This window comes from Homalodisca vitripennis, chromosome 6 (genome assembly GCF_021130785.1).
Source record: "Homalodisca vitripennis isolate AUS2020 chromosome 6, UT_GWSS_2.1, whole genome shotgun sequence".
In the NCBI taxonomy this organism is placed as follows: Eukaryota; Metazoa; Arthropoda; class Insecta; order Hemiptera; family Cicadellidae; genus Homalodisca; species Homalodisca vitripennis.
The window spans coordinates 131,985,414-132,013,172 of record NC_060212.1 but is presented as its reverse complement, the minus strand read 5'-3'; the positions used below and the strand labels follow the sequence as shown (position 1 = coordinate 132,013,172).

The following is a 27,759-nucleotide window of genomic DNA, read 5'->3' as shown; positions in this document are numbered from 1 at the left end:
ACCTGAAGAGTTTTACAGTTTGGCTCAAAACTGGAGATTAGACTCATTTTGAAAAAGAGACGGAAATATAGGTGAAACATTGGATTAAAAGTATTAAATGCAGCTTTTACTTAATAAATAGTGTTTTCAGTTATATTTAAATCTTGAAATTTCATACCTTTGTTTTTCTTGCAGGATGTAAAACCAGACAGAATACCAGATCCTGGTGGCAGTGGCAAGATGGTGGAAGATTTCTGGGGGCCGTCAAAACGAGTGCTTGGTGATATCAAGTTCTTAGACAGTCTTATCAATTTTGATAAGGATAACATCCCCCCAAGAATCATGAAAGTGATTAATGAACGCTTTCTTAACAATGAAGATTTTGATCCTGTAAAAATCAAAACTGCATCTACTGCAGCTGAAGGTAATGTAAACTCTTATAACCTCCTAGATAAGACATTTACCAAATAATGAGAACATGCAAAATTGTATAGATGAACATTTACAAGTTTGTGGTAAGCTATATCTGGCATCTTGAAACATTGAAATGTTTAATCATTTCCACAAATTTGTGGACATTTAATGTGTCTTACTTGTAAAGTTACCAAATTTGGGTTTTCTTCTGTTGTTATTATCAGCTCATACACAATTTACTGTGCTATTTTGACAGCTTAAAAAGCCACTACTTCTGACTTTTGCGATTATCATGGATGGCTGGAAACTATATGTGGAGTTCCCTCTCCAGAACTGATGATCAAATGGTTAATTATCTGGATATGATAATCACAATGCCTTAGTATTTGATCTAATTATTAATAAATAAACTCTGTTGAAGCTAATATTTATTATGTACTAGAATATAAAATATATTGATATTGTAGTAAATAAAATAACATTGTCAATACTGGTCTGAATAATCACTATCACTGATTGGCACTGAATCATTGTTATCCTTGACTATTTGTCACTATATTGGCTATTTGACCTGAACGTAAGTGGATTTAGAAATACAAATTTTTTAAATCAATATAATTTTTAATTAATTGCAGTCATTTTGTACGAGTAGGCAAACTGCAGTTTGTCTTGGCTAAATCGAATTAATGAATGATTTCTTCTCTGCAAACAAATACTGCACTTAATGCTAGTTTGGATTAGTTCATATACCATTGACTGGGCAATCATAAAGATTTTCAAGATTAGAAGGCCAGAGCAGAAAACTAAACATTGATAAGTAGAGATAAACATGGACCCACTAGGGGAACTGCTGAGCTCTAGCAGAATATAATAATAGTCAATAAGTGTAGGTTTATACCATGTGTCATCCCAAACAAGATAGTGACTGAGATTATAAATGCAATTTAGCAATGCACAATTTATTAAAGAATATTTGTTACAAGCGTTAAGGATTCAGTGATACTCTTAACAAGTAAAGTTTGTATACTATAATATGCCGTTATCAATATTACATAGATAATTTTATTATTATTTTTTGTATTATTAGTGCATAAAATATTGTTGTGTTACTTTAATTTGTTTTTGTTTAAATATAGCTCATTATATACAAAATACATTGGTAAAATAGTTTAATATTTCAATTTAAAACACGTACTAGAGGGTGTCCTGGTAAATTAGACACTATAAATGTGGAGAACATTATTTTCTGATTGTGTACACCTTAATTATACACTCAAATAATCCAGGGTAATAGAACTTACAAAACACGGAAGTTGTACTAAAGCAATATTATCAACCTCAAGTTATATTTTAAATCTTCATTATTTACTGTAGTTTAAATAATAATCATTATGTTAGTGTGTAGTAATCCAATATACAGTTGAAATTTAAAAAATGTAAAGATAAACAAAAAAATGCCATTTTGTACAAATCCACGGTATCTGATGTAATGGACAACTACACCTATTAAGTTCATTAAAACTAATTAATGTCTTTTTAGTGAGATAAGTTATAATCTATATATGTTGTTTTGTTATAAGACAAATTACAAATATTGAATTGAAATATGCACTATAAGTAGTAATTTTGAATAGATCTCATCTTCCATGTGTAACTGTAAATGGAGGCCACAACATAATTGGATCTTAGAAAGTGAGGTTAGGTTAACATAAACAAACATGTGCTCACTGAGTTCATAAAACTGTAAGGGTTCCAGGAATGCAAACATAACATTATAAAAACTAAAATTACCGGTACTACAAATAAAGTACCCCACATCTTACTAAAGTGACTATGCACTAATGTGTTAATATAAATATTACAATTTATATTAACGAGTGGCATTAAGTATTAATGCAAGATATTAACTAATTTAAATGGAAGAAAAAAGGTATGTTAAATTATTAGTAACCGCTAAGAAAAAAAGGTTTGAATATCTTTTTATAAATGATTTTCAAAACGTGAATGTTAGTACCATCTTACGTTTTTAAAGAAAAAAAAAATACATTTTCAAGATATTAACAGAACAAATTAGCCAGGTTTGTATAAATACAAATGTTATTTTCAGGTCTGTGCAAATGGATAAAAGCCATATCCGAGTATGACGTCCAAGCGAAAATAATCGCACCTAAGAGAGCCGCATTGGCAGTGGCCGAAGGCGATTACAACAAGGCCATGGCAGCTCTGGAGATCAAGAGGGCACAGCTGCGGGAGGTTCAGAAGAAGCTGGCAGACCTGGAAAAAGTTTTGGAACAGAACAAGGCAAGATTCAAGGATCTTCAAGATGATGTAGATCTCTGTACCAAGAAGCTGCAGAGGGCTGAGGAACTGATCGGTGGTCTTGGAGGTGAAAAGGATCGTTGGACTGCAACCGCTAAACAACTTGGAGAGCGTTATCATCTTCTCACAGGTGGATCTATTAGTATAATGTGGATTTTTGAACTTTTTTATACTAGAGAATGAGAATGAACTGTTGGTCTTGAAACATAGCATTCCTAAAGAATATCAAGATTGTTATGGACAGTTCTGTCACAAACCTAGGTGTTACAAAAAGCAGAAACACAACACATCTTGATATTGAAATCCAGCTTGTTTTAGGTGCAAACTTTAAAACAAGTTACCGGTAAGCAAAGTTGTAAAAATAAATATTTTTGCACTGAACTCATATATAAAGAAGTCACCACAGAAAATATATGTGACCTGTTCCTTAAAACTATAAAAACATTTTTTTTAAGTGCAAAGACAAATTTGAATGGGAATATTTTCCAGTGCCCATGATTTATCTCATGAGTGCAATGCTATTTATGAAAATATGTTCCTATGATAGCGTAATTGTGAGTGAAACCGTGGGTAAAAATACTGTGCAAATACTGAGTGAACAGGAACAATGAAGATAGAGTCTAAACATCAGGTAATCATAATGAGTTTACTCACTATGGACATTTCAAGAGTCATGTAAACATGGAACGAAATAAATAAACAGCTTTTATCGATACTCAGCAGATGTTGGACTTGCACTTATGCAGGTGGCAGTAGACAGCAAAAGTTACTTTCCGTACCATCTAACAGCAACATAAACTTACTATGGCCCCTAATATTTTAATTTATGGTATATCTAGCTTTGGACGTTATAAAATCTATTACATCTGCAAGTTAATTAGCTTATAACATTTAGAGTATTAAAATAAAGCTTAAAGTTAAACATTTCATTACATAATGCTTTTATGTAACAGCTTTTGGATTAATTGTTTTAAACTAAAAGTGTTTAACTATAAGGTTTTAAATTTAAGCTGTTGAAAAAAATGCTAAACAATGAAGTTTCAAACTAGAATTTGAGGTGTTACATATATTTGGCATTGTCAAGGAAGATAAGTAATTTTTAACACAAAGATGACATATCCATATATCAGCATAAATTGTAATTACCATACATAAGTTATTTTCAACACTTAATACTGTTAAATGCACGAAAATACAAGTGTACAAAAATGTGGTTATGTGTAAATAGACCAATTCTAGAACCATGTTTTACTCATCCAGTTCTTTGTTTTGGTACTTTGAAGTACTTGTCCATATGTTATATCCCATAAAATATTGCTATACAAAGAACGCATGTAATACTATATGAAATTACATAAACGTACTACCTTAGATTATATTTGTTACACTACCTAACACTGGCTTGATTAGTAGTGTCTTGCATGAATAAACATAATTTTAAAATTAATATAAATGTGTTCTTATAATGTATGATTTTGTACTAAATTTTTATTCAGATAATGGTGCCATTTTATATATATATATATATATATATATATATATATATATATATATTGTGACAAAACATTAGGTAAGAACTCAAACAAGAAAAACAAACATTATAAATAAATACAGTAGATCAGCAGCTGATGGGCCATGACATGACGTGTGTGAATAAGTTGACGAAAAATTAATTTATCTTATGTCTTGTCTGAAGCACCAATTGGTGTGCAGTTTCACTTTTTTCAATTTAAATCTATCAAGGCTTTCGTTTGAATCTTCAGGGATCTTATTTATTTATGCCTTTGATGGTGTAGCAATTTTCTATCTGATTTTGTTTATGGACATTGATAGCGTGACTGGCTAAAGGTTTTTTCTATATCGCTATGGACAATGTCAAATCGATGGCCAGTTACTCGTATCCGTAAAGGATTCGACGTATTGTTTTTCACAAAATTTACAGTCAAATTGGTAAATAAGGTTTTTTGTGTCACAGTTGATAGTTCCTTTGATAGGATATACATGATTGGTTACATTACTTTTGAAATTTTGACTTGTAGACATGATCTTACAGGTTCCACAACAAGGTTTTTGGCAAGGTTTACAACCAAAGGACTGTGATTCCTTATTTACCTTTTTTAGAGGATCAGTACAGACCAACATCTGTTTAATGTTGGCGGGCTTTTTGAATACAACTCTTGGAGATTTTGAAAATAAGTCTTTAGTTTCTTGAGAATTTTGAAGTAGGTTAAAGGCTGTCTTCATGATTGAGTTGATTTTGTGAAGGCCAGGATAAAATTTTGTTATGAATTTCGGATCGTTTTGGGGAAAAGGATTATTATTTTTGTTTGATGGTTGATTCAAATTGTTCTTGATAACTTTATCGGGATATCCTAATTTTCTAAAACCACAAGTTAATTTACTGATATAATTAATAAAATCGTCCTCATTACTGCAAAGATTTTTCGCACGAATTGAAAGACTCTTCGGAATACTTTTTTCACATAAGTGGGGTGACAACCAACTATTGTAATTCAAATACTACATAGTATTTGTGTCTTTTACATGTATTTTAGTTTTTAACACAAACCAGACTCTATAAAAACATCTACGTCCAAGAAAGTAAGAATTTCATGAGAAAATTTCCAAGTAAATTTGAGGGTTGAAAACGTGTTCAATGCATGTAGAAATTCTTGAAGGAGTTCTTCACCTGGATCCCACAGAAAAAATACATCATCAATAAAACAAAACCAAACTAAAGGAAGATGGTTCTGAGAATTTAGGAATTTTTCTTCCAATAATCCCATGAATAAATTGGCAAAAGAGGGAGCCATCCTTGTTCCCATGGCTGTGCCTTTGACTTGTAGATAAAATTTATTGTGAAATCTAAAACAGTTCATTGTTAAAACAAAATGTATAAGTTTTAGTAAGAAATTTGTAGAAGGTTTAGAGTCAATGGGTCTGCTGTTAAGAAAATGTTTAGCAGCATTTATACCATCATCATGTGGTATGGTTGTGTACAGTGATGTGACATCAACAGTAACTAGAATTGTGTTTTTCGAAACAGGTTGATTAACTTTTGATAGTTTTGAAATGAAGTCATCAGTGTTCTTTACGTAGGAAGGTAGTTGTTTGACAAATGGTTGCAGCTGATCATCGATAAATGCAGAAATTCTCTCAGTTGGGCAACCGTAGCTGGTTACGATTGGACGTCCTGGAGGTGGTCTAATATCTTTATGAATTTTTGGAAGAAGATAGAAAGTTAGAGTTCTTGGAATTTTGGAAGTTAATAAATTTATTGTTTTAAGAGATAGCTCTTCATTTTCCCCTTATGAATATATTATATATATATATATATATATATATATATATATATATTCTTTTTTTACAAAAATAAATATCAAAACATTTAAATCAACTTTCTGAAGTCATTCAGACAATTGGTTTGTCTCTTCAATTAATTTAGTTCTCATGTGAAGTGTACCTTTTACCAAAGCAAACATATATGCCACAGGAGAAATCTTGGTGGCATCTGGAGCTGTTGCGTACTTGGGGCCATTCACTCTACAGTTCCGAATAGACCAGATAAAGAAGTGGGTAGACCATGTGAACAGTTTCAACATTTACTGCCCACGGGACTTCAGCTTGATGGCTATCCTGGGCCAACCGGTTGAGATCAGAGCTTGGAACATCTTTGGATTACCCACAGACTCGTTCTCTATAGACAATGGCATCATTGTTAAGTACGTTGATAATGGCGTAACCGTAAAGTATGTTTTACAGTAAAGTATGATTTGTCTATGATTGTTATTGAGCCTTTATAGTGAATTTTGCTACATTCAGATATAATTTTAAAGTACAATCACCTTCTAACTAGCCAAGTAAAATTAAGGTGATGGTCGTTATGATTGTGGATAGCCCAAAACAACAGTTGATCTCAGGTTGAGTGATAATGCCTATAAATATGCATGTTGCATCTGTCCCAATCACTCAGTCATCAAGTTTAGTTTGTCGAAGCTGCGAGCTGTCGACGTGGTCAGTTTGTTGTATATGACCAGATGTAATAAAACCAGAGATGTTAAATGAAGTTTATGTATTGAATAAATTTTAGTTTTTATTTTAGCATTTGGAATATAGAATAATAAAATTATTTAGTGACAATGCACCAGTTTCAATTATACTTTTAATGTACCTAATGTTATTATGCAATAAATTAATTGAATTAAATTGAATATTCTAGAATACAGATGATTTGTGTTTTATGATGTTGGAACAACTTATTGTGTAGATTATGCGTGACAATGAAATTTAATTTGTTTAGAATATATAAATATTGTTTACATGCTTCTAGATTCTGTTTTCATATTTTAATAATTTCAGTATTTTTTTTTATTAATATAGTAAATTGTAGGACCCATATCAGATAATGCGTAAAGTATAAAGAAGTAACTGAATTATTTGTTTTATGTATATATATTTTTTTAACATTTGAAAAAGATCTAGTTAGAAAAAACTCATGACAAGAAAGAGCAAATTGAGAATTAATTTCAGATTGATTTAAGTATTGCAGAAGATAAAATATTTTTAATAAAGTTATTCAAAGTTTTGATTGTATTCTATAGGTTTTTTTTATATTTATTTTGCTTTTAAATTAAGTCCAGACAATTATTTATTAGATTATTTTTTTCAGTGTGAGAGCGCTATACTGTTGTTTTCAACAAAAATTTACAATGTTTAACAAGTTCGCGACGACTTGTACCCCCTTGGGTACACATGGTCTTTCACAATTGCTGTTGTGTACCCGGTCGGTAATTACATTTTATAGATACCCCTTGGGGTACACAGAGAAACATTCAAAAAACCTATTGAAATACATTTTTTCTGTAAAATTTCTTACATACTATTCTCATTATACTTAGATGTTTAACGTAAAAAAATCAATTAGAGTTATTGGCCATTATTATTGAAAAAAATCGATGGTAAAAAAAGTCCAGAAATAAGCCGTTGTTATGAACGTGTAAAAAAAATGTTATTTAAAATAGAAGGTTTTTTATAATCTTAAATAATGAATTTTGTCTTTAAATACACCTACTTTTACATATGATTAGTTAATTGGCATTACAGTGTACATAAAATATTAGCAATATTATTGCAATTAGTTGCACTATCTAGTTATTTGACAGTAAACATCAAAATGCCATTTTGAAGTAAGTTTTATTACTTTCAATTATGCACCATATTATTTTAAACTGTTAGTTTATACTCACTTGTCTATACAATTGTGTTCAAAATTGTGAGTAAGAGCATGATGAATTTTAAAGTTACTGTTTGGAATATTTTTTTAATTTTAGGCAGTGGTAACTAGAACTTTAAATTTCTCAAAAATGAAGAAACATTTTTATTGAGGAGAAATATGTGATTGTTTGATTTTACTATTCAAACACATTTTAACCCTTTGACTGATACGCAGCGATATATCGTTGTGAGTGAATTTACCGAAAAGTGATACACAACAATATATCGTTGTTGATGTTTTCGGGCGAAAATTGATATGCAACGATATATCGTTGTTGCATCATAAATTTATTTCAGCGTTATTACTTTGCCAAATAAATCTTACTATATTTCAATTGATAGAGAAATATATCTAATTAATTAATAGACGCATGGTGCTGAATGCATATGTGTTGTACAAGTTAAATACAACACAAGGCCAACTGAAGAGGGCTGAGTTCATGAAAGAAGTGATAGGAGATCTTTCTTCGGAATGGCTTGCAAGTAAGCAAATCCCGCAAAATCTCCGGGGTGGTGGTGATGGTCCATCAGTTGGTTTCGGACTCAGGAAATTACCTGAGAAGAAGGAAAAACTGTGCCGAACCTGTTCAGATGACAATCATCCTGAAGGAAAGAAGCGGAGGTCTCGGACAGTGTGTGTAAGGTGTGGTCTTGGTGTACATGCTGAATGCCTCGGCAAGCATGTTTGCCACTGAAATTATAAAAACTAAAAAACTGTAAATATTGTAAATAATAACTTTTTTATTAGTGTTGTGTTTTGACAATAAAGTGTATTTTTAAGACAGGATTCACAAACAAATTTAATTAATATAGAACATTCAATGTGTTTGACTCCAGATTTCCAAACAGATTGCCTCAAATTCACATAAGTAAATTTTTATTATTTTACCAATAAGTCATGCATTTTTTAACTTATATGCTTCAAATTTTCTGAATTTGTTGACAATAATACGTACTTTTAGAATAAATTACTGTCAATAAGAAATTTCAAAAAATGATTTTAGTTTACTACTGACAAAGTAAGAAAAACATTTTTTTATATATATATAAATAAAAACAAAAAAAAATAAAAAAATATTTTTAAGTAATTTTTTTGGCTTTTTTATATTTTTTCCTAATAGGCCATTTAAATGTCTAAAGAACAAAACTACTTTCAAGTTTCTACTATATTACATAATAAAGCTACAAATTATCTAGTTTTAATTTTTGTATTAATTAAGGGATAACCCTGTTAAAAATCATATCAATTTTGGAAAAAAAATAAAAAAATTGTTGATCACTCAAAGGGTTAATACATTACATTTTTCTAAAAAATATTGGGTTTATTTTAAAACATTTTTACTATGGCAATGACACTTTTTAGTTTTTTAAAAAGTAAGAGCATTTTATATTCAGAAATAAAATAGTGTTACGTAATGTTGAATGAAGATGGAGCTTACAATGGTATTGTGATCACTGTATTGAAAATTTACAACAATCAATATTTAAATCCCTTTTTTTCTGTGAGGCCTTACTATTAAAAGGCCCCACAGAACAAAGAGGTTCTAAATATTGGTTATTGTGAATTATCAATACAGTGATTACTTTTATATAACACTGTCAACTTTTCCTTGGATTGATGGTGTCGACCTTACAAATACCATTCCATAACTTGTTAGATAATTATCTATTACTTTACTTTTCTCCATTTCTAGAAATGCCAGACGTTGGCCCCTGATGATCGACCCTCAAAGCCAAGCGAATAAATGGATAAAAAATATGGAGAAAGCAAATAATTTAAGTGTCATCAGAATGAGTGGCTCTGACTATGTTCGAGTTCTTGAAAATGCCATTCAGTTTGGCCAACCTGTAAGTCAAATATTTAAATTTTGAATAAGCATTTATTTATTTAGTCAGCTTTGTTTTCAAAACAAATTGAATGTTAGTTGATAAGTTTAGGTTAGTGTGATACAGTGTTACCTTATTAGTTTGAACTATAATAACACAAAATTCTTGAAAACTTAGATGCTGCACTAAGAGGAAGGTGAACTGGAGCTAAACTCAACATTCACATTAAATCAACTCTTCCCACCATAGCTATGTTATATGTAGAAAACTCGGTTGCTCCACCGTTCTTAAAGATTGTGCTTAATACATTGTAGTGCACTCAATTGTGCATCTGATGAGACAATGAGAATACCTCTTCACCTAGATTACACTATATTTTGTAGTGTAGGTGTCCCTGATGTTGAAACAATGTAAACAGTTTGTTATGAGCTTCTTTGTCACCAACTTTTTTTATCTCTTCTGATGAACTTGTCTCAAGATTCCAGGAGTCAAGTCTGTGACAGTGTCAGATACCAGACGCTGCATTAACTGGAGCTAAACTCATCATTCACATTGGTAATTTTAATTCTACTACTTGAATATTTTGAATTAAAACCCAAGATAAACCAAAATTTCACTGTTTTGGATGATGTATTAACTCCCTTTAACTCAAAGTTGTTGCTTTGTGAACTTCTATAAATAAATCATTGGAACTCATGTCTACTGACCTCTGTGCACCAATACTGCGACCATTTGACTTCCTTCACAAGCTTTTACAACAAGTAATGGAAACAGTTGTTTTCAAACAACCATTACAATGTTATGTAAGTTGCAAAATCTTACTAAACAAATATACTGTGTCTATAATATCTATTTTTGTTGTACATGCACAATGAAATCATGCAGCAGTAGCAACTTATGTAGATGAACAAAATCTTTAAACAGCTATACTATTGTCAGTTTACAGTTGGCTGTAATGAATCATATTTTTTATCATCATCCAATAAAGATTACTCTATTTATTATATTGTAGGTTCTGTTAGAAAACATTGGTGAAGAGTTGGATGCATTACTGGAGCCTCTTTTGATGAAACAGACATTCAAGCAAGGGGGTGCCATCTGCATCAAACTGGGTGACTCGGTCGTAGAGTATTCACCTTTATTTAGGTACTGCATACAAATTATGTATTTCTAGTTTGTGTTTGGGTTTTAATATAGTGACTTTGAATTCAAACATGAATATCATGATTCAGTGTGTTGATAAACAGTTACAGAGTAGCGTATAGAATATTTGAGTTTTGTGTTCTAAATTCTATGTATAGTATATTTTGAATTTATGTAGTAATTTACTTTTATACGAATGAAATAGATTAATCTTGTTTAGTTGACTTTTGAGCATTTGGTTTGCACTCTTAAAGTAAATTGGTAAACATTCCTAGAATGATTGATGGCTGAAAGTGGGTAAGAAAAAATCATTAACATTGTAGAATGCTGTTTTTTGGAGAGTAAGCTTAATATTGGTTTCTTAGCATTTTCTTCACACATAACAAAAACACTTCTTTGTTGAAGTATGATTTGGCTGAAATCCAATGTTTTCGACTTGATCTCATTTTTTTAGCATCAAAGAGCATGGTCTATCTTTTAAAGACGCCCTTATTAAAAGTCAAGTGGCACAAGAAGACCAACTTCAGTTCCTTTTAGTCTCTCATTGAGTTTTTTGGTAGTTAGTAGCTGTATTCATCATGTGTGTTATTTGTGGTAGATTCTACTTGACTACGAAGTTGAGGAATCCGCACTACTTGCCCGAAGTGGCGGTGAAGGTTACACTGCTCAACTTTATGATCACACCGATTGGGCTTGAAGACCAGCTGCTAGGAATTGTAGTGGCCAAGGACAGGCCGGATTTGGAGGCAGAGAAAAACCAGTTGATTGTCCAGGGTGCAGAAAATAAGAGGTGAGGAAATTGTCTAAAGTTGAAAGCTGAGATGTGTGAATACTCATACTTGCATGTTCTAGTCAGAACTAGTCGGTGTTACTATTTTTTTGGTCAAAACATAGACAGTCAAAGATGGAGTTAAGTATTGAGTATCATCTAATATTGGTGTTTGTTTGTTCACGATAGATGTACATAAAGAAATAACCATATGTAAAATATATAACACAAGTAATACAGAAAAGCATTGGACAAACATATAATGTAGTATAAGGAAAAGTCATACGATGTAAACATATGTGTATGTTCAATATAAGAAAAATATTATACAGTGTCCAAAAAGTCCCGGGTCTGTTAAATATTTTTCAAAGTATTTAAAATAGAGCTACAAAACCTTACACAAAGTTACTGGACGTAAAAATCTATTTTATCACATATTCAGTGATCCGCTACTTCTTCAGGGGGGCGGCCCGCCAGGAGTCAGAAGAAAATCTTAAATGTAAGCATAGGTTGATATGCATATCAAATAAAAGGTCTTTATTAGTAGAGTACAGAGCCGCAAACCCGACCTCAAACGGATAACCGAGTCAAAAATGACAGCCGTTCAAAGATGGCTTGAGTTTGCAACTTAGGTTAATGTAAAAAATAAACTGATGAGCTTTTTGATTTTAACTTTACTAACCCAAAACTCCGATCCCTCTCAGAAATAAAGAAACTTATTATTCTACAACAACAATTAATTGTAAACAGTTTGTTAAGTTAAAATCAAAAAGCTCATCAGTTTATTTTTTACATTAACCTAAGTTGCAAACTCAAGCCATCTTTGAAAGGATGCCATTTTTTGACTCGGTTATCCGTTTGAGGTCGGGTTTGCGGCTCTGTACTCTACTAATAAAGACCTTTTATTTGATATGCATATCAACCTATGCTTACATTTAAGATTTTCTTCTGACTCCTGGCAGGGCCGCCCCCCTGAAGAAGTAGCGGATCACTGAATATGTGATAAAATAGATTTTTATGTCCAGTAACTTTGTGTAAGGTTTTGTAGCTCTATTTTAAATATTTTCAAAAATATTTAACCGACCCGGGACTTTTTGGACACCCTGTATTTAGACATTTTGTGACCAAAAAAGGGGCCTAAATACAATATAGAGTTGTGATCACACTAAAAACTAAACCTATAAATTTAAAAACGTTCTTGTTATATCTCTTTGTTACATCGTTATTTAGCATAATACATTTTCTTAATTATCTTACGAGTAAAATATTTTATAATTAAAACCAATCAAATTAGTTTATAAAATTTTTAAATTTTATTTTATTACACCAGTAAATAGATTCCAGATGAAAAAAGGCTAGATGAACGAAGTTGTACTATATTTTAAATATTTAAACTCCTACCAAAATTCTTTATATTCTCATTTAGGGTTACATCTTAATTTACAGTGTACATTTCTCATGTATAATCAATGCATATAACATAATACATTTCCTTCTAGAAGTTATACAAGCTGATTATGTGATATGTTCCAATATTAGACTTGGTAACACTTTGTAGCAAAAGTGTTAATGAAACTGCTAAATACATTTTTTAATGGAAATTGTACAAGTCCTATCCTTATTCCTCTGACAAAAATTAAGATGCTCATTTATATCCTGTAAAGTTTATAAAAATTACCATACAAGTATAATATAGAGTTATATTATCTTATTAATAATTTTGATAAAACATGTTGTTCTTTGTCTTGTCAGAATGTTGAAAGAAATAGAAGATAAAATATTGGAAGTCCTTTCAACCTCAGAAGGTAACATTCTAGAAGATGAGGAGGGGGTGAATGTTCTGAGCTCCTCAAAAGTCCTGGCAAATGAAATCTCTGAGAAACAGGCAGTTGCTGAAGTCACTGAAAAGTCGATAGATGCAGCTCGACAGGAATACCAGCCCATAGCAAATCACTCTACAGTGTTATTTTTTAGCATAGGTGAGTCTGTAAAATTGCTTATACTGCTGGCACATTCTCTCTTTGATCATACTATATCTTCAAAAAACATATGGTTCCTGAGTTACTAAAAAATCAATAGATACTGCCTAAATGGAGTACCAGCCCATAGCCAACCATCCAACAGTTATTCTCGACCATCTCAATTACTTGCCTTTTTATTGTAGATTGGGTGGATCAAATACTTACTCTGTTCATAATTATAATCAAATGTTTATTTCTGATTTTTTATTCTGTATAATACTACTCAGTAATCCAGTTGATAAATGTTTATTACCTTTTGCACTTACAAGTTTTGCTTAAGGCTTTCGCAGTTTTAGATGATCCAAAACATTTTATTTTCAGCAAATTTGGCAAACATTGATCCGATGTACCAATATTCTCTGGTCTGGTTTGTTAATCTCTACAAAACTGCTATTGACAACACAGAGAAATCTGAAAATGTGGAAGAGAGAATTGAAGAGCTATCAAAATATTTTACCTATTCATTGTACGTCAACATATGCCGCAGTCTTTTTGAAAAGGTATTTTGGATTCCCTCACACTGTTATTTCAATAAGTTCCAGTCACATGAGTTATGTTTTTAATTTAATTTTATTACTACTTCTGGATAGTGGACATAGAATTTTACATTCAACATGTGTATTTTCAGAGCCTGTATAGTGCAGGCTTATTACTATACCATATTTAAAAAAGAATGGGTGTAAGAAAATGAACTTTTGCACATTTTGATGTGTACAATGTTAGCTAAAATCATCATGGCAATCTAAACAAAATTAACTTTATTGGCATATATTGGTGATGATTTTTGAGATTTAGTGTATGATTAATTAATATTATTACAAAATTATTAGTATGATAGAGGTTTTTATATTGTAGTTAATTCTTTTTAATTGGGCCTAGCTTAAAACTGTATAAAGTTGGTTTAATTCATTTAGTAACTAATTAATTATTGAAGATTAATTAAGTTGCTTCTGTTCATGAATTCACTATTTATGTCAGTTGATTATATGAGGACATTCATATAAACAGAAAAAATACAATTAAGGGAAAGGTCTTCAGGGAGATTGTTTATATAAGTTAAGGATAGGATTGATAGTATGAGTGACCCTTGTAAATGAACACTATGATTATATATACGAAGATACACAGAAGCTGAAATAAATACTCCTGGAAAGATTCAAAACATCCCCTTTAAGGATAACTCACAAAAGTCAAACTACTATTGACTTTGACTGTACAAATCTGGATGAAGCATACACAAGTCCTCGATACAGAAATAATTAATCAGCTATATAATATTAACTCAGCCAGTAATTACATTCCAGCAAATACACTCAAAAGAAACATTCAGCAAGTAATGGGCGTTTCAACAGTGAAACCATTCTCACCAGTAGAAATAGCCAACCACGTCAATAAATCCTACACCTGAAAGAACACTTTTCAATAGTGAGCATAACCATCTTCACCCACCTATAGTATTCCAGGATCTATAAATATCCAATCTCTTCCTACAAATGAAGCAGTGTCAAAAATATCAAAGTTATAAATGGATTAAGACATAATTCTTCAGCAGGAGTAAATGATTTATCATAAAAATTGGTTAATTACTGTAAAAATGAAACCCGGTTTTTTACTTCACCTTGCTGGTAGTATCCAGAGCAGAGTGCCATTTCCAAACATCCAAATTCCATACTTTGAAGGATCAAAAGGAATTCAGCTACAGAAAAATTACACAGTAAGAAACAGTTTGTGCTAGCAAAGACACTCTGGTTTACCATGGAGGTTCCTTTGAGAAAAGCCTCTTTCACATAGGATTACAGAAAAAGGAAGAAATCATTAAACTTGAGATGAAAGTAGATGAGTTAAAAAGCAATTTTAATACATCTACTTTTTGGTTGAAAAAAAGAAAACTAAACTGTACAGTTTATCAAACATATCCAGTTTAAAACTTTATACTCAAGTAAGTTATTCTGAAACTATTCAAACTAAACTCTACTCATCGATAGTTAGTGAAGGATGTAAATTAAACCATATGAGCATCCCCCATACGATAAACAAAAACAAAGACTATGGTAGTTTTCTTTCAGAAAATTGTTTTTATCTGTTGCCACCTCTTGATGAAGATTCTCAGAGTAGCTCGAACTCTGTGGCAACTGAATAAAAATATGTTCCTAACTAAAGAATTTTAATTTATGCAGTCATGGAAAGAATTTATCTTGGCATATTAATGAAAACCAACCTTTAAAAAGTATCAGTCTGTTGGTTTTGTTAAACCTGGAGACCATACCAAGCAGGTTTTAAATGAGAAGAATGTAAAACAAGAATTAACAGATAAAGAAGACATCCTGATTTGTTATTTGTGGTTCCAATGATGTTGCCAGAAATGAAGCACATGAAGTATTGGACGGCATACTGACCTTTATACTGACAGCAAAGTGGTTTTAGTGAACTAAACTCAAAGATATGACTTATCAGACTGGTCATGTGTAAATAGATAAATTAAGAAAACTAATTTAAAACTAAAAACTTAAGGTGATCGTTATGATAATGTGAGGTTGTTTGCAGAAACGAGTACAGCTGGCAGACACATGCGTGCTGTATGTGGTATGCATTTAAATTCAGTTGGAAAGACATGGTTGGCAATGAAGATACGGAAGACTCAGGTCTACTTCGATTTAGGTCTACCAAACTAATGTGGACTCTATTCAAGCGGGAAACTTCACCTCAACAGAAGAGTGGTTGAAGACGTAGGAATTCAAAATAATATACAACAATTTTCCAATAGCATTACAGTATTGCATATAAATATTCAGTACTTATAAATAAGATTAATGAGTTGGATATATTTCTAAATGAATTTAAATACATTATAATTTCCCTTAAGGGACAATTGCTTGCTCCTCTGGAGCTGGAATTTTACTTGCTTAGTGGGTATAATTGGCAGCCAATTATTGCAAGAAAAACTTAGGACATGTGGAAGTATCTCTATATGTGTAAGTAATAGTTTTGTTTTCAAATAAAAAATACATTATATTCCCTATAAGATAACTTTTCTTTGTGAATTCTATTTTTTGTGACAACAAATTTACATATCTCAATATTTTAGGATAAACTGCTGTTCTCTCTCATCCTGTCAGTAAACTTGATGTTCAATACCAACAACATGGACCATGCAGAATGGATGTTCTTGCTGACTGGTGGAGTGGGTCTAGACAATCCTCATCCCAACCCAGCCTCCTGGCTCCCCCAGAATTCTTGGGACGAGCTTTGCAGATGTGATGACCTGCCAATGTTCCAAGTAAGAAATGATGATCATCTTCACTCTGTTGATACTTAATGAGTTAATATTAATGTTGAACTTACTCTAATATAAACTTTAAAAATAAATTGCCTTTTACTCTGTCACAATTAAAGTGTTGTAAATAAATAATATAAATAAAACCCAACCTCTAATAGTCAAATTTAATGTATTTTATGGATAAAGCACTGAACTTCAAAATTTTTAATGAAGTGATAAAATTTCTCCATTTGATCGTAAGTAAGTATTTGTCTTTGTAAAATATATATTCTAGATCTGGGACATTATTTTTTTTCAAAGGACTCTGATATATATATAACAAATGCAATAAACTTGTAGAATATATTTTGGTGTAATATAACATGGTTTTTCACAATTGTTTTTTTCCAAAACACATCCTTTCAGAGTTATAAATCTCCTATCAGTAAAAATTAAGGCTGTGTGTAGAGAGTATGGAGGCTACTTGATGAAAATGTACTCACTTAGAAGTTTTTACATATCTGCTAGTTGGCGCTACAACATTGTGGCAGCAGATGAAACAAGTTATTTTCCCACCTGGGCAATTACTTCATTTAAATACCCAGCTTGGAGGCCAGATACACTCGAAATATGATTCTCTCTAAATATGCACATCATATTACAAAATTTTAAATATGACTTGTTTAATTTTTTCTTTGCTAGCAAATTTGATCATTTAAAATAAATGTAGTTGGGAGTTGTTGAGTTCCAAATATGCTGTCTCTTTAATAGCCCACCGTTGGTCGCCATAAGTCATGGTTCAAAATATTTTGAAGGTCAGATAGCAGCTGCACATTAGTCTGTTAATGTTCATTAACATCATCAATGGATTACACATTTTTTAATGATTATTGGAATTAAATATCTTATATCAATATAACGTTGATTTATCTCTTGCCTTAGTAATTATTTTAATCTTACATGTAATTATTATGTGTTTGTAATAGACAATAGACAATAGACAATAGACAATTTCTTTATTTACATATTCATAGAGAATAGTACATGCGTCATAAAACAAAAGTTGTGGTTAGTAAAATTTATACAATGGAAATAGTTTCTGTGTCATAGTTATATAATGCAAAGTTGATACAAAGTTTGATGTCCAGAGGGAGCTCTTGTCTTCCGCTGCACTGTGTCAGGTGCTCAAGAATTCGGACTCTGAATAGTAGGGCCTTTCTTGCAGCCATTTTGTTAGTTGGTTCGCGAAACACTGAGGTGGCTGGTTTCTTAGATGATCGGGCAGGTGGTTGAAAAACAGCGCTCCTTGGTATGAGGGTTTCTTCTCAGAGAGGCTTAAGCGGTGTAAGGGCAGGGTGAAGTTTGTGGCATTTCTTGTGTTATATGGATGTAGTTCCTGATGTCTTAACTGCTGTGAAGTGACTGCATGCAGAATGGTTTCCCGGATGTAGAGTGAGATTGTTGTGAGAATTTTTAGTTGTTTAAAAGATTCCCGGCAACTTTCCTGGTGATGTAGTCCTGCTAGGCATCTAATTGCTCTTTTTTGTAGAGTAAGAATCTTTCCCATGTTGGACGCTGTTGTTCCTCCCCATGATACTATTCCGTATCTTAGGTGCGTTACGAAAAGAGCAAAGTAGGCAACTTTGCCTACCTCCATGCTACATACTTGTTTAATTCTGCGAATTACATAGATACTTGAGGAGAGTTTCATACTTAGTTGGTCTATGTGGGGCTTCCATGACAATTTCGAGTCAATTGTGATGCCTAGATATTTGGTCACATTGCTTACTTCCAGGTCCAGGAGAGGTGATAGGTTTGTAATTTTATTTTTTGTGTTGAAAACTATTTGTACGGTTTTATTTTCATTTAATACTAGGTCATTATTTGTGCAGTATTGTTTAGTTTGGTTGAAGCATGCAGTCGTGTTTATTGCGAGCATTTCATTGACTTTATTAGAGATGGTAAGCACAGTGTCATCTGCATACATTATAGTAGAACAGGCATCATCCAGGCAGTTTGGCATATCATTCGTGAGGAGGAGGAAGAGCACCGGCCCGAGCACGGATCCTTGAGGCACTCCTCTTCTCACTTCAGTTGTTGCTGATTGGATTTTATAGTTTGTATAATTTTGGGTGTAATTTATTTCTACCAGTTGTTTTCTTCCCTTGAGGTAGCATTTAAACCAATCTGCTTCTTTACCTCCTACGCCTAGGGCTCTTAGTTTTTGTAGTAGCTGATCGTAATTGAGGCAGTCGAAAGCTTTACTAAAGTCAAGGAACAGACTAGTTACTGAACATCCTTCCTCTAGTTGGTCTATGATGTGTTCTGTCAGCTGTACCAGGGCTGTTGTTGTTGACTTACCCCTAAGGAATCCATGCTGTTTGTTTGTAAGTAGATTATGCTGTTCGAGATGGTTTAGGAGTCTGGTAAGGACAATTTTCTCAATTATTTTGGAGAATGTCGGGATGAGTGATATTGGCCTGTAGCTGCCAGGTTCACTCCGTGGTCCTTTTTTATATTTTGGATATATTTTGGCGATCTTCAGAACAGTTGGGAAGATACCTTGCTGTAGGGATTTATTTATTATATTAGTTAGTGGTATTATCAGTTCTTCTTTACATCTTTTAACTAGTTTTGCGGATATTTCATCAATACCAGTCGATGTCTTAGGCTTTAAGGAGTCTATAGCTTTTTTTACTTCTTCGCTTGTTGTTAAGTAGAACTGTAATTTCTCATTTGTGACTGGAGCTGGGTCAGGGTTTGCAGGATTAATGTTGCTACTGTTTGTTTGGAGTGTGTTTTCTGCTATTGTTGCAAAATATACATTAAGGGAGTTTGCTATTTCGTGTGGGTCCTTTGTTGTTTTTCCATTTAGCTGAAGACTTAGCTGATCATAATTTGTGTTAGTAGTTGCTTTTCTTTCATTATTTATTGCCTGCCACAGCGCTTTTGATTTATTTTCTGCTTGGTTAATGTGTGCTGTAGTTTGTTCTCGCCTTAGGTGTTTCAGTCTCAAGTCATATTCTCTTTTCCTCTCCACTGTTTGTGCTTTATGTTTTGCTAGGCCTGTACGCTGTTCTATTTCTAAAGCACTGATGTACGCATTTTTCAGTTGGTTGCATTCGTCATCCCAGACCTGTCTTTTTTTATTTTGTCTTCCTTTGACTAATTTCAGAGGGCAGGTTTCATTTAATATAAGTTGTAGTGCACTGTGAAAGGAGTTATAGGCATGGTTGACATCTTCTTCCATTAAGATCTGGTCCCAGGTTTGCGTTTGTAGTTTTTCCTGGAACCGTGTTAGTTCTCTATTGGTAAATAGTCTTTTTCTTTCCCTAACGGTTTTTTTTATTAATTTTGATGTTTTAAGGGAAAATGTTTGTGCTGTATGGTCAGATAAGCCTGTCAGGATGATGGATGTTTTTATGCTCTCAGGGTCTATGTTAGTGCAGATCCAGTCTATTGATTTTTCAGTTTCACTTGTGATTCGCGTAGGAGGGAGATTTATTCTCACAATGTCATATGTAGCAAGAAGTTCTTGAAGTTTTGTGTTGTCATTATTTTCTGTGAGATTGTCCACATTAATATCTCCCATGAGTATCGTTTGTTTGCTTGAGCTCATGATTCTATTTAGTTGTTCGGTTAGGACTTCAATTGCACTGTCTAGTTTTGCCCTTGGAGGTCTGTAGACGCCTAGTACTTGTATATTTATCTTTTTTTTCTTTATTTCAAAGAGGGCAGTTTCACATACAAGTTCTGATTCAGGTCCGCTTGTTTCAATGAGCGTTATTTCCTTCTCCTGTCCTTTTTTCACGTATCCAGCTACTCCTCCCTTGATGTGATCTTTCCTTGCGAAACCTCCAGCAAGTGAGTAGCCCTCAAGGCAGGTTGTAGCAAGGTTTTCTTGTGATAGTCCGTGTTCAGTTACTATTAACAAGTCTGGTTTTTCGCTGTTTAAGAGATGGGCGAGTCTATCTACTTTATTACTTAGCCAGTTTATATTTTGATGTATTATTTTTATGATGTTATGGTTGCTATGTGTTTGATTTTCTTGAGGGCCGAGTTCCAGAGGGTCCGGGTTTTGTGTTTTATTTTCGGCTTGTGTCTCTCTTTGGGACCAGGACTTTGAACTAAAAAATGGTGTTCCAGTATTTGCGGCTCAGGATGTAGGTTTGTTTGTGTTTTGTCTTTGTCTGTGGTTGCAGCTGAGGTTGTTTGTTGCTGTGGATTTTCAGTGCATGAGTTCTTTGTGTATTTGAGGAGCTCTTCTTTACTCAGGATGTTGGCATGCTTGATCCACTTGCTTATTGTGTCATTTTGACATGCAGTGATGTAAAGAAAAGATTTGGTGTGTCTTGAAATTGCAACAATGCAGTGCGCTTGTGAATTGTAGATGTCTTCCTGTTTGTTTGAGGTACGAATTACGATTACATTTTCTGCTTGTCTTCCTTGAAATTCATGAATGGTGGAAGTGTTTTTGTAGCCTAGACTGATGAGGTAGTGTTTTTCTGATTGTTTGAAGACAAGGTAGGTATGTGGAGGGTTTGCTGGGTTTTTTTCAAGACTTTGTGGTCCATCGAAAGACTGCAGCGTTAGTTCGTTTGAGACTTTGTTTGTTGTGTTAATTCCTTGAGGATAAAATTTTGAAAGTACTGCTGCCGTGCTTAATGTGCATCTATGGGTTGTACTCAGTGTGTCAGATATTGTTGCTATTTCAGCGATGTTATGGAACTTAACTTCGAGGGATTCTGTTCTATTGATATACGGGATTTGATTTAAGTCCCCAACGAGCATAGTTTCTTTTGCTCCTGCAAGCACAGCCGCATATATTATTTCACCTGCATGCAGCATTAGGGCTTCATCTACTATAAGCCTTTCATATTTTTGTCCCTGTTTTAAATGTTGTGTCAAGTTTATTATAAATGAGTGAACCGTTCGGAATGTGTCATTAATTTTAGTGTTGTTGATGTTTGGGTATGTGTTTCTAAACCTTCTTCTAAAATCTTGAACAGAGTCTCTAGTTGGAAAGAGAATGAGGTCACCTTGTTTGTAATTGTTAAGAATGTAGGTTGTTTTTCCACACCCTGGTACACCTTGGACGAGGTTTAAATTAATTTTGCCAACGCTATCAATTTTTATGTTTTTAACACTGTTGAGGAGGCGCAAGTCATTTAGCAGTTGAGTGTCATCTGATACAAGTATGTTGGAATTGATAGTGATGTTATTTGGGGCCAGTGTGTATTTACCATTTTCATCCACTTTAAGTTCAATCAATCGGGCTCCATCAAAGCCAAATTGATACTCTTTTTTTGCTACTTGGTTTGTTAGATGTTCTCCTGTACATAGGTCAATGATGGCATATTTATTTTTTGTTTTTTCCCTAAACTCTTGTATCTTATTTCTTCCACTTAAGTGGTTTATTTCATATTCTTTATACACCGAACTGAGTTTCTGGAGGATAATTTTCTCTTTAGCTTTCCACAGTTCTTTTTGTTCATGCATAGCTGCTTGAATAAAAGTGGTTTTGTCAGGAGTTGCCGAAGGTCGAGGGGGGTCATAGGGATTTGGTGAGGCAAGAGATCCTTGGGTCACTCTCCACAGGTTGTATATGGCTTCCTGTCTTGATGGGGATACTTTTGAAATCTTTCTCTGATTGTTATTCATGGTGTTGTCAAGAATATCGTCAACTATTGTTTTAAGTTTTTTTGTACGTATGTACATTCTGATTCGGTGAAGATATGCATTGCATGAAAACTGTAGAAAAACTTGTAGGAGCTCTCTTACACTTGCCTCGGTTAGGTTTATTGCCTTCATGACCTCCTCTAAGTTGATGGAGAAGAGTATAGGGAACTTGATACATTCGTTTGCAAGTTCCATGAATTGCAATAGTTTCTTCTTCCAGTTCATGTATTTAGATGAGAAGCATATTATAATTTGTGTATTTCCTTTGGCATCTTGTGATGTGATGAAGTTGTTGAAGGATACTTTTCTGTCTCGGAGTCTCTGTTGTACTGTTACTAGCCTATTTCTGCAGGTGGTAGAGCTAGGGGGGGCTTGTTCTGGTATTCGATGTCCAGGAAATGAATGCCACATGTTAATGGGAGGTCCTTATCTTGCTTATGTTGTGTTGTAAGTAATGGAGTTTCTTCTGGTGGGAAGGAGAACATTTTTATTTTTTCAACATTGGCATGGTCTTCCTCTATGATTTCAGATATTAGGCCATTGTTTATGTCTACAGCTGTGCGTCTTATGTGCTTATAGCTTGGGGATCTCGTTTCATACGTTTCATGAATATCTTCGTCCAAGGGGGTGGGCTTAGTTTTGTTAAGCCTGTCTGTTTCCGAGATTTCTATTGCTTTATGGTTTTTTGGTTCCAGTTTTCCAGTTATGGCTTTGCTGTCTCCCTCTGGTTTGGTTTTGGGTATCAGTTTTTTAGTCAGGGTTTGGCTGTCTCCCTCTGTTTTGGTTTCAGGTGTCAGTTTTTTAGTCAGGGTTTGGCTGTCTCCCTCTGTTTTGGTTTTAGGTGTCAGTTTTTTAGTCAGGGTTTGGCTGTCTCCCTCTGTTTTGGTTTCAGGTGTCAGTTTTTTAGTCAGGGTTTGGCTGTCTCCCTCTGTTTTGGTTTTAGGTGTCAGTTTTTTAGTCAGGGTTTGGCTGTCTCCCTCTGGTTTGGTTTCAGGTGTCAGTTTTTTAGTCAGGGTTTGGCTGTCTCCCTCTAGTTTATTTTTAAAGTCCATGTTTTTGGTCACAGTTGTCTGGGTTTGGTGGTCTACCCCTGTGTCAGTGTCAGGGTCTCGGTTTTTAGGCTTAAAGCTTGGTTCTGCAGCCATGTCAACGTTTCCATGTCGGTTTTTTAAAATGCACCATCTGGAGTGATACGCTAAAATGATTTTTAGAATTTCTGGGTTTTTTACTTTTTTTTCTTGAGGAGTTGTGTCTAGATTGGGGCCAGGTAGGATGGTTTGCATGTGACTTTGGGGTGGCAGGACTGTTTTTTGTGCCTGCCTCCTGAGAAGTTTCATTTTCGGAGCTCGGTATGGTTTGTGGCTTATTTTGTTCCTGTAGGTAGTTAACAGCACGCTCCAGACTATCCTGCCTTTCCTTTAGAAGAGATAGTGCCATCATGAGAGCTGGTATGGCCTGGGGTGGTTCGGTGTTGTGTTTCTGTGTTTCCCCGTTTTGGTATGTTTTATTCATATCGTTATTCTCTTCGTATAGTTTTGCATCATGCTGGAGCCTTGATATATTTTTTTCAAGATTATCTATTTTACGTATGTAGTCATTAATAATTTGGTTCTGTGAGTTATCATGGTCTTCGTAGATCTGCTTTAGTTCCAGCTGGTGTTTCTTTCCTATTTCCATCTGTCCCTGGCATTCTTCAATGTTATTGTATAGAGCTTCTATCTTATCCAAATACTTCTTTTCTTCTGTTTCCATAGTCTCTATTTTTGCCTCAAGATTCATGACTTTGGCTGTGAGGTAAAAATAACTATACAAGGAACCACCACAGAGTGCAGTTGGCGGCGACCAATAGAATGGACTGCCTGCGCGACGTTGCCACACAACTGCCGCTGCCGCCGCCCGGCACGGCTGGCGCATTGTGGGCTGATAAACCGCTGCGCTGTCACAACTAACACTGACACTGAACATTTAAAACTTATCAGTATAATTGAAAAACAATATTTAAAATGCGTTGACAGTTTGCTATATTATATTTAAATTACTTGTATAGTTTATTAATGTTATTACAAACGAACTATCGATTAAAAACAAACAAATCGTCCCGTCAGTTAGTCAGAGTAAAGTACTTGCTTTATTTCCATACAACTTTTCAGTGATTTTAAACGATTACTAAACACACACAAAATGAATATACATGTTGCTTATATTGGACACTGCATGACGTGTTCCTTGATTAAAAATAATTAAAAACAATATAACAAGATAATCAATTTTAAAATTATCGAAACAATTATATTTTTAAATATATGAAATAATCAAATTTTCCACTAAATAATTTTTAGGCCTACTATTTTAAAATGAAATACGTTAAAAAGCATGATTGACTTAATAATATTCTTACCTTTGCACTTGTATATTATTTATTCGCTCTCAGGCGGCAACATCGTAGCCAAACCTCGGAGTCTTCTTCATTTTCACTTTCTGCCTCACTGCTACTCGTGTCAGAATTGTCTGCTAGGTTTATAATTATTTGATCTACAACACTTGTGCGGATACATTCCTTTTCAAAATCAGCTTGCTGCAAGGCTTCTGCGTGCTGAACTCTTGATTGCCAGTCTTCTTTAGTCACTTTGTCCAGAGCATCATGAACAAGTTTCTCAACGTCGGTTATTTTAAATGTCTTATTATTACGTGCTACCTCTCCCTTCACTTGAGCCCATACCATTTCAATGGATTGTACTGGCAGTGATAAGGAGGGAGCCTGACAACTGTATGTCCCATTTCATTGGCTAATAGGTCGAGTTCATAAGTTTTTTTGTTGGGTTTTATATGGGAGAACCCTCATTATAAGTTTCTGGTTTCGTTTCTTTCATACAGTATTGTATGTTTTTTCGAGACAGCCAATTTTGAATCTCTTCCTTTCTCCACGATGAATTTGGAATTTTTCTCGGCGAGTACTGAGTGGTATGGAGCATTATCCATAACGATGATCGAGCCTTCTTCCAAAATGCATAGCAATTTTTTTAAACCATTTTCTAAACGATTCAGCGTTCATTTCATCGTGATAGTCCGAACTGGATGATGTCCTTAGACCGAAAAACCCACTTACATTCTTGCAAAAACCCATCTTTTGCCGAACCGACATGACAAATTATTAATCTTCTACCTTTGCCGAGAGGAACCTTTAGTCCACCAGACTCAGTCGTATCCTGCCATAATGTATTTTCGAGTATGGTTTTCATTAACCCATGTTTTCATCGAGGTAATATATGGGCCTACAATCACCAGATTCTCTAAGCTCTTGCATAGTTTCTCAAAAATGTTAAACGAGCCGCTACAATATCATTTCGTTCCAATAAAAACTTTCTACCATCATTGGTTTTCTTATACCTGAAACCAACATGCCTTAATAATCTATTTGTTGAAGTTACCGATCCATTGTAATCAAGTTTTTGTTTGAGATCCTGCGTGATTCTTTTTGATGTGGGAAATTCCCCTCTGTCGTAGTACGAAAGGACAGTTCGTCTCAAAACATCTTTTTCAAAGTCGTCAAAGCCTGTTATTTTTGATTTTCGACTTCTTTGTTTTCCTGGCGTTGAAAAACTTAATTTCTGATGATGAAGGTCCATCTTCTTCGGCCCAGCTTAGCTTCTTTACTTATTTTGTTAACGGTTCTTTCACTTACACCACAGGCCTCAGCACACAGTTTACCACTTTGCTTAAAGTTTAGAGTTTCTCGGAAATTTGTCAACGACAGTTTTTTTGAAAAAGTTGTAAACGTTGTAAATAATACGTCGTTCTCCACTATGTAGGGTTTTTCCGCTACCACTCTTACTTCCGGATGGCTGTGCACTTGAACAAACATCATCACACTCCATTTTGTCCAAATAAGGAATCACAATAACAAGTAGGCCTATATTACAATTGACACTACACAGAAAATAATCGGTACACTTATAATAGCTACCAATAAACAACACTTAAAAACACGAAAACGTTCATCAACAGTAAAATTCAGCACCAAAATAATATACGCGTACTGGAAATTGAAGAGAATGCAGTATTTTCAACCGCCACTGATGAAGCGACAATAGGCACTGACTGACGGTCAGAGACAGGAAGGAGGAAGGGGCTGTTTCTTGGAAATAGTATGACTCATCTGTCTGGTATTACCACCACTGCTGGCTGGTGCGGCTTTTGTTTACAGGTATTTCACCCGTTTCCTCCACATTTTCACTCGTCTGAATCATCTATTATGTACTGTGTTCAAATTTCATTGGATGTTATAGAAAAACCGTTACTGTTTAAGAATTTTATAAGAAAGTGCATTCATATTATAAAAATACTTGTGCTGTATGATTTTTCAAACTATGACCAGTTTAAATATTTAAATCAACCCACTTGTAATAAAAAAAATTTTACATAACACAGATTCAAGACTATTAATAGCCAGGTAGGAAAAATGCTTTCAAATGGTTATAAATTTATGAGAACCGAAGTGCGTAACAAAACCGTTGCGGCAACAATTCCCATCGTTATGTACTGAATAATATTTATGGAAAAGAACATATATTTCAAATGTATTTGATAACTTTCTTACCAAATTGAAAATCCATTTAACATAACATGATTATACTATCCCTCAACTGCACTCTCTTGTGGTTTTTCGTATAATAACAAAAAACTAATAATAAACTAACTAATATAAAAACCTATAAACATCAACTTCCACTTACCGATCTTGCAGTGAATTATTAGAAATTTAAATTTAAATCATACTGTTACAGAGTTTAAAATGTAGTTTATTAAAAAATGTTCCTTACAGTTTTTATCAATTTATTACAGCAAACAACGTTGTGCACTACTGAGAAGAACTTATAAAATTTATGTTTTGTACCATTAGTCCGAGCATGAAGTTTGCTCAAACTTAAAATATTTTTAAGAACAAAAAACATCTTTTTTTAACCTCCAGAATATGTTAATGACACTGTTGAATGGGTTCAGACACTGGTATAAACTATAATTACTTAAACACAATTGTTAAGGATTATGTTAGTTACTGTTTTTAATTATTAGCAGAA

At 33.5% G+C, this 27,759-nt stretch overlaps 1 protein-coding gene across 1 annotated transcript in view; it reads left to right on the top strand.

The window, feature by feature from the left end:
- LOC124364921 (dynein axonemal heavy chain 7-like) overlaps positions 1–27,759 on the top strand; it is a 167,109-nt gene that overhangs the window by 107,917 nt on the left and 31,433 nt on the right. The window contains 9 exon segments of the mRNA XM_046820729.1: positions 175–403; positions 2,501–2,842; positions 6,206–6,434; positions 9,681–9,834; positions 10,826–10,959; positions 11,555–11,746; positions 13,478–13,704; positions 14,068–14,246; positions 16,832–17,023. Of these exon segments, the coding sequence (XP_046676685.1) occupies positions 175–403; positions 2,501–2,842; positions 6,206–6,434; positions 9,681–9,834; positions 10,826–10,959; positions 11,555–11,746; positions 13,478–13,704; positions 14,068–14,246; positions 16,832–17,023 (1,878 nt within the window).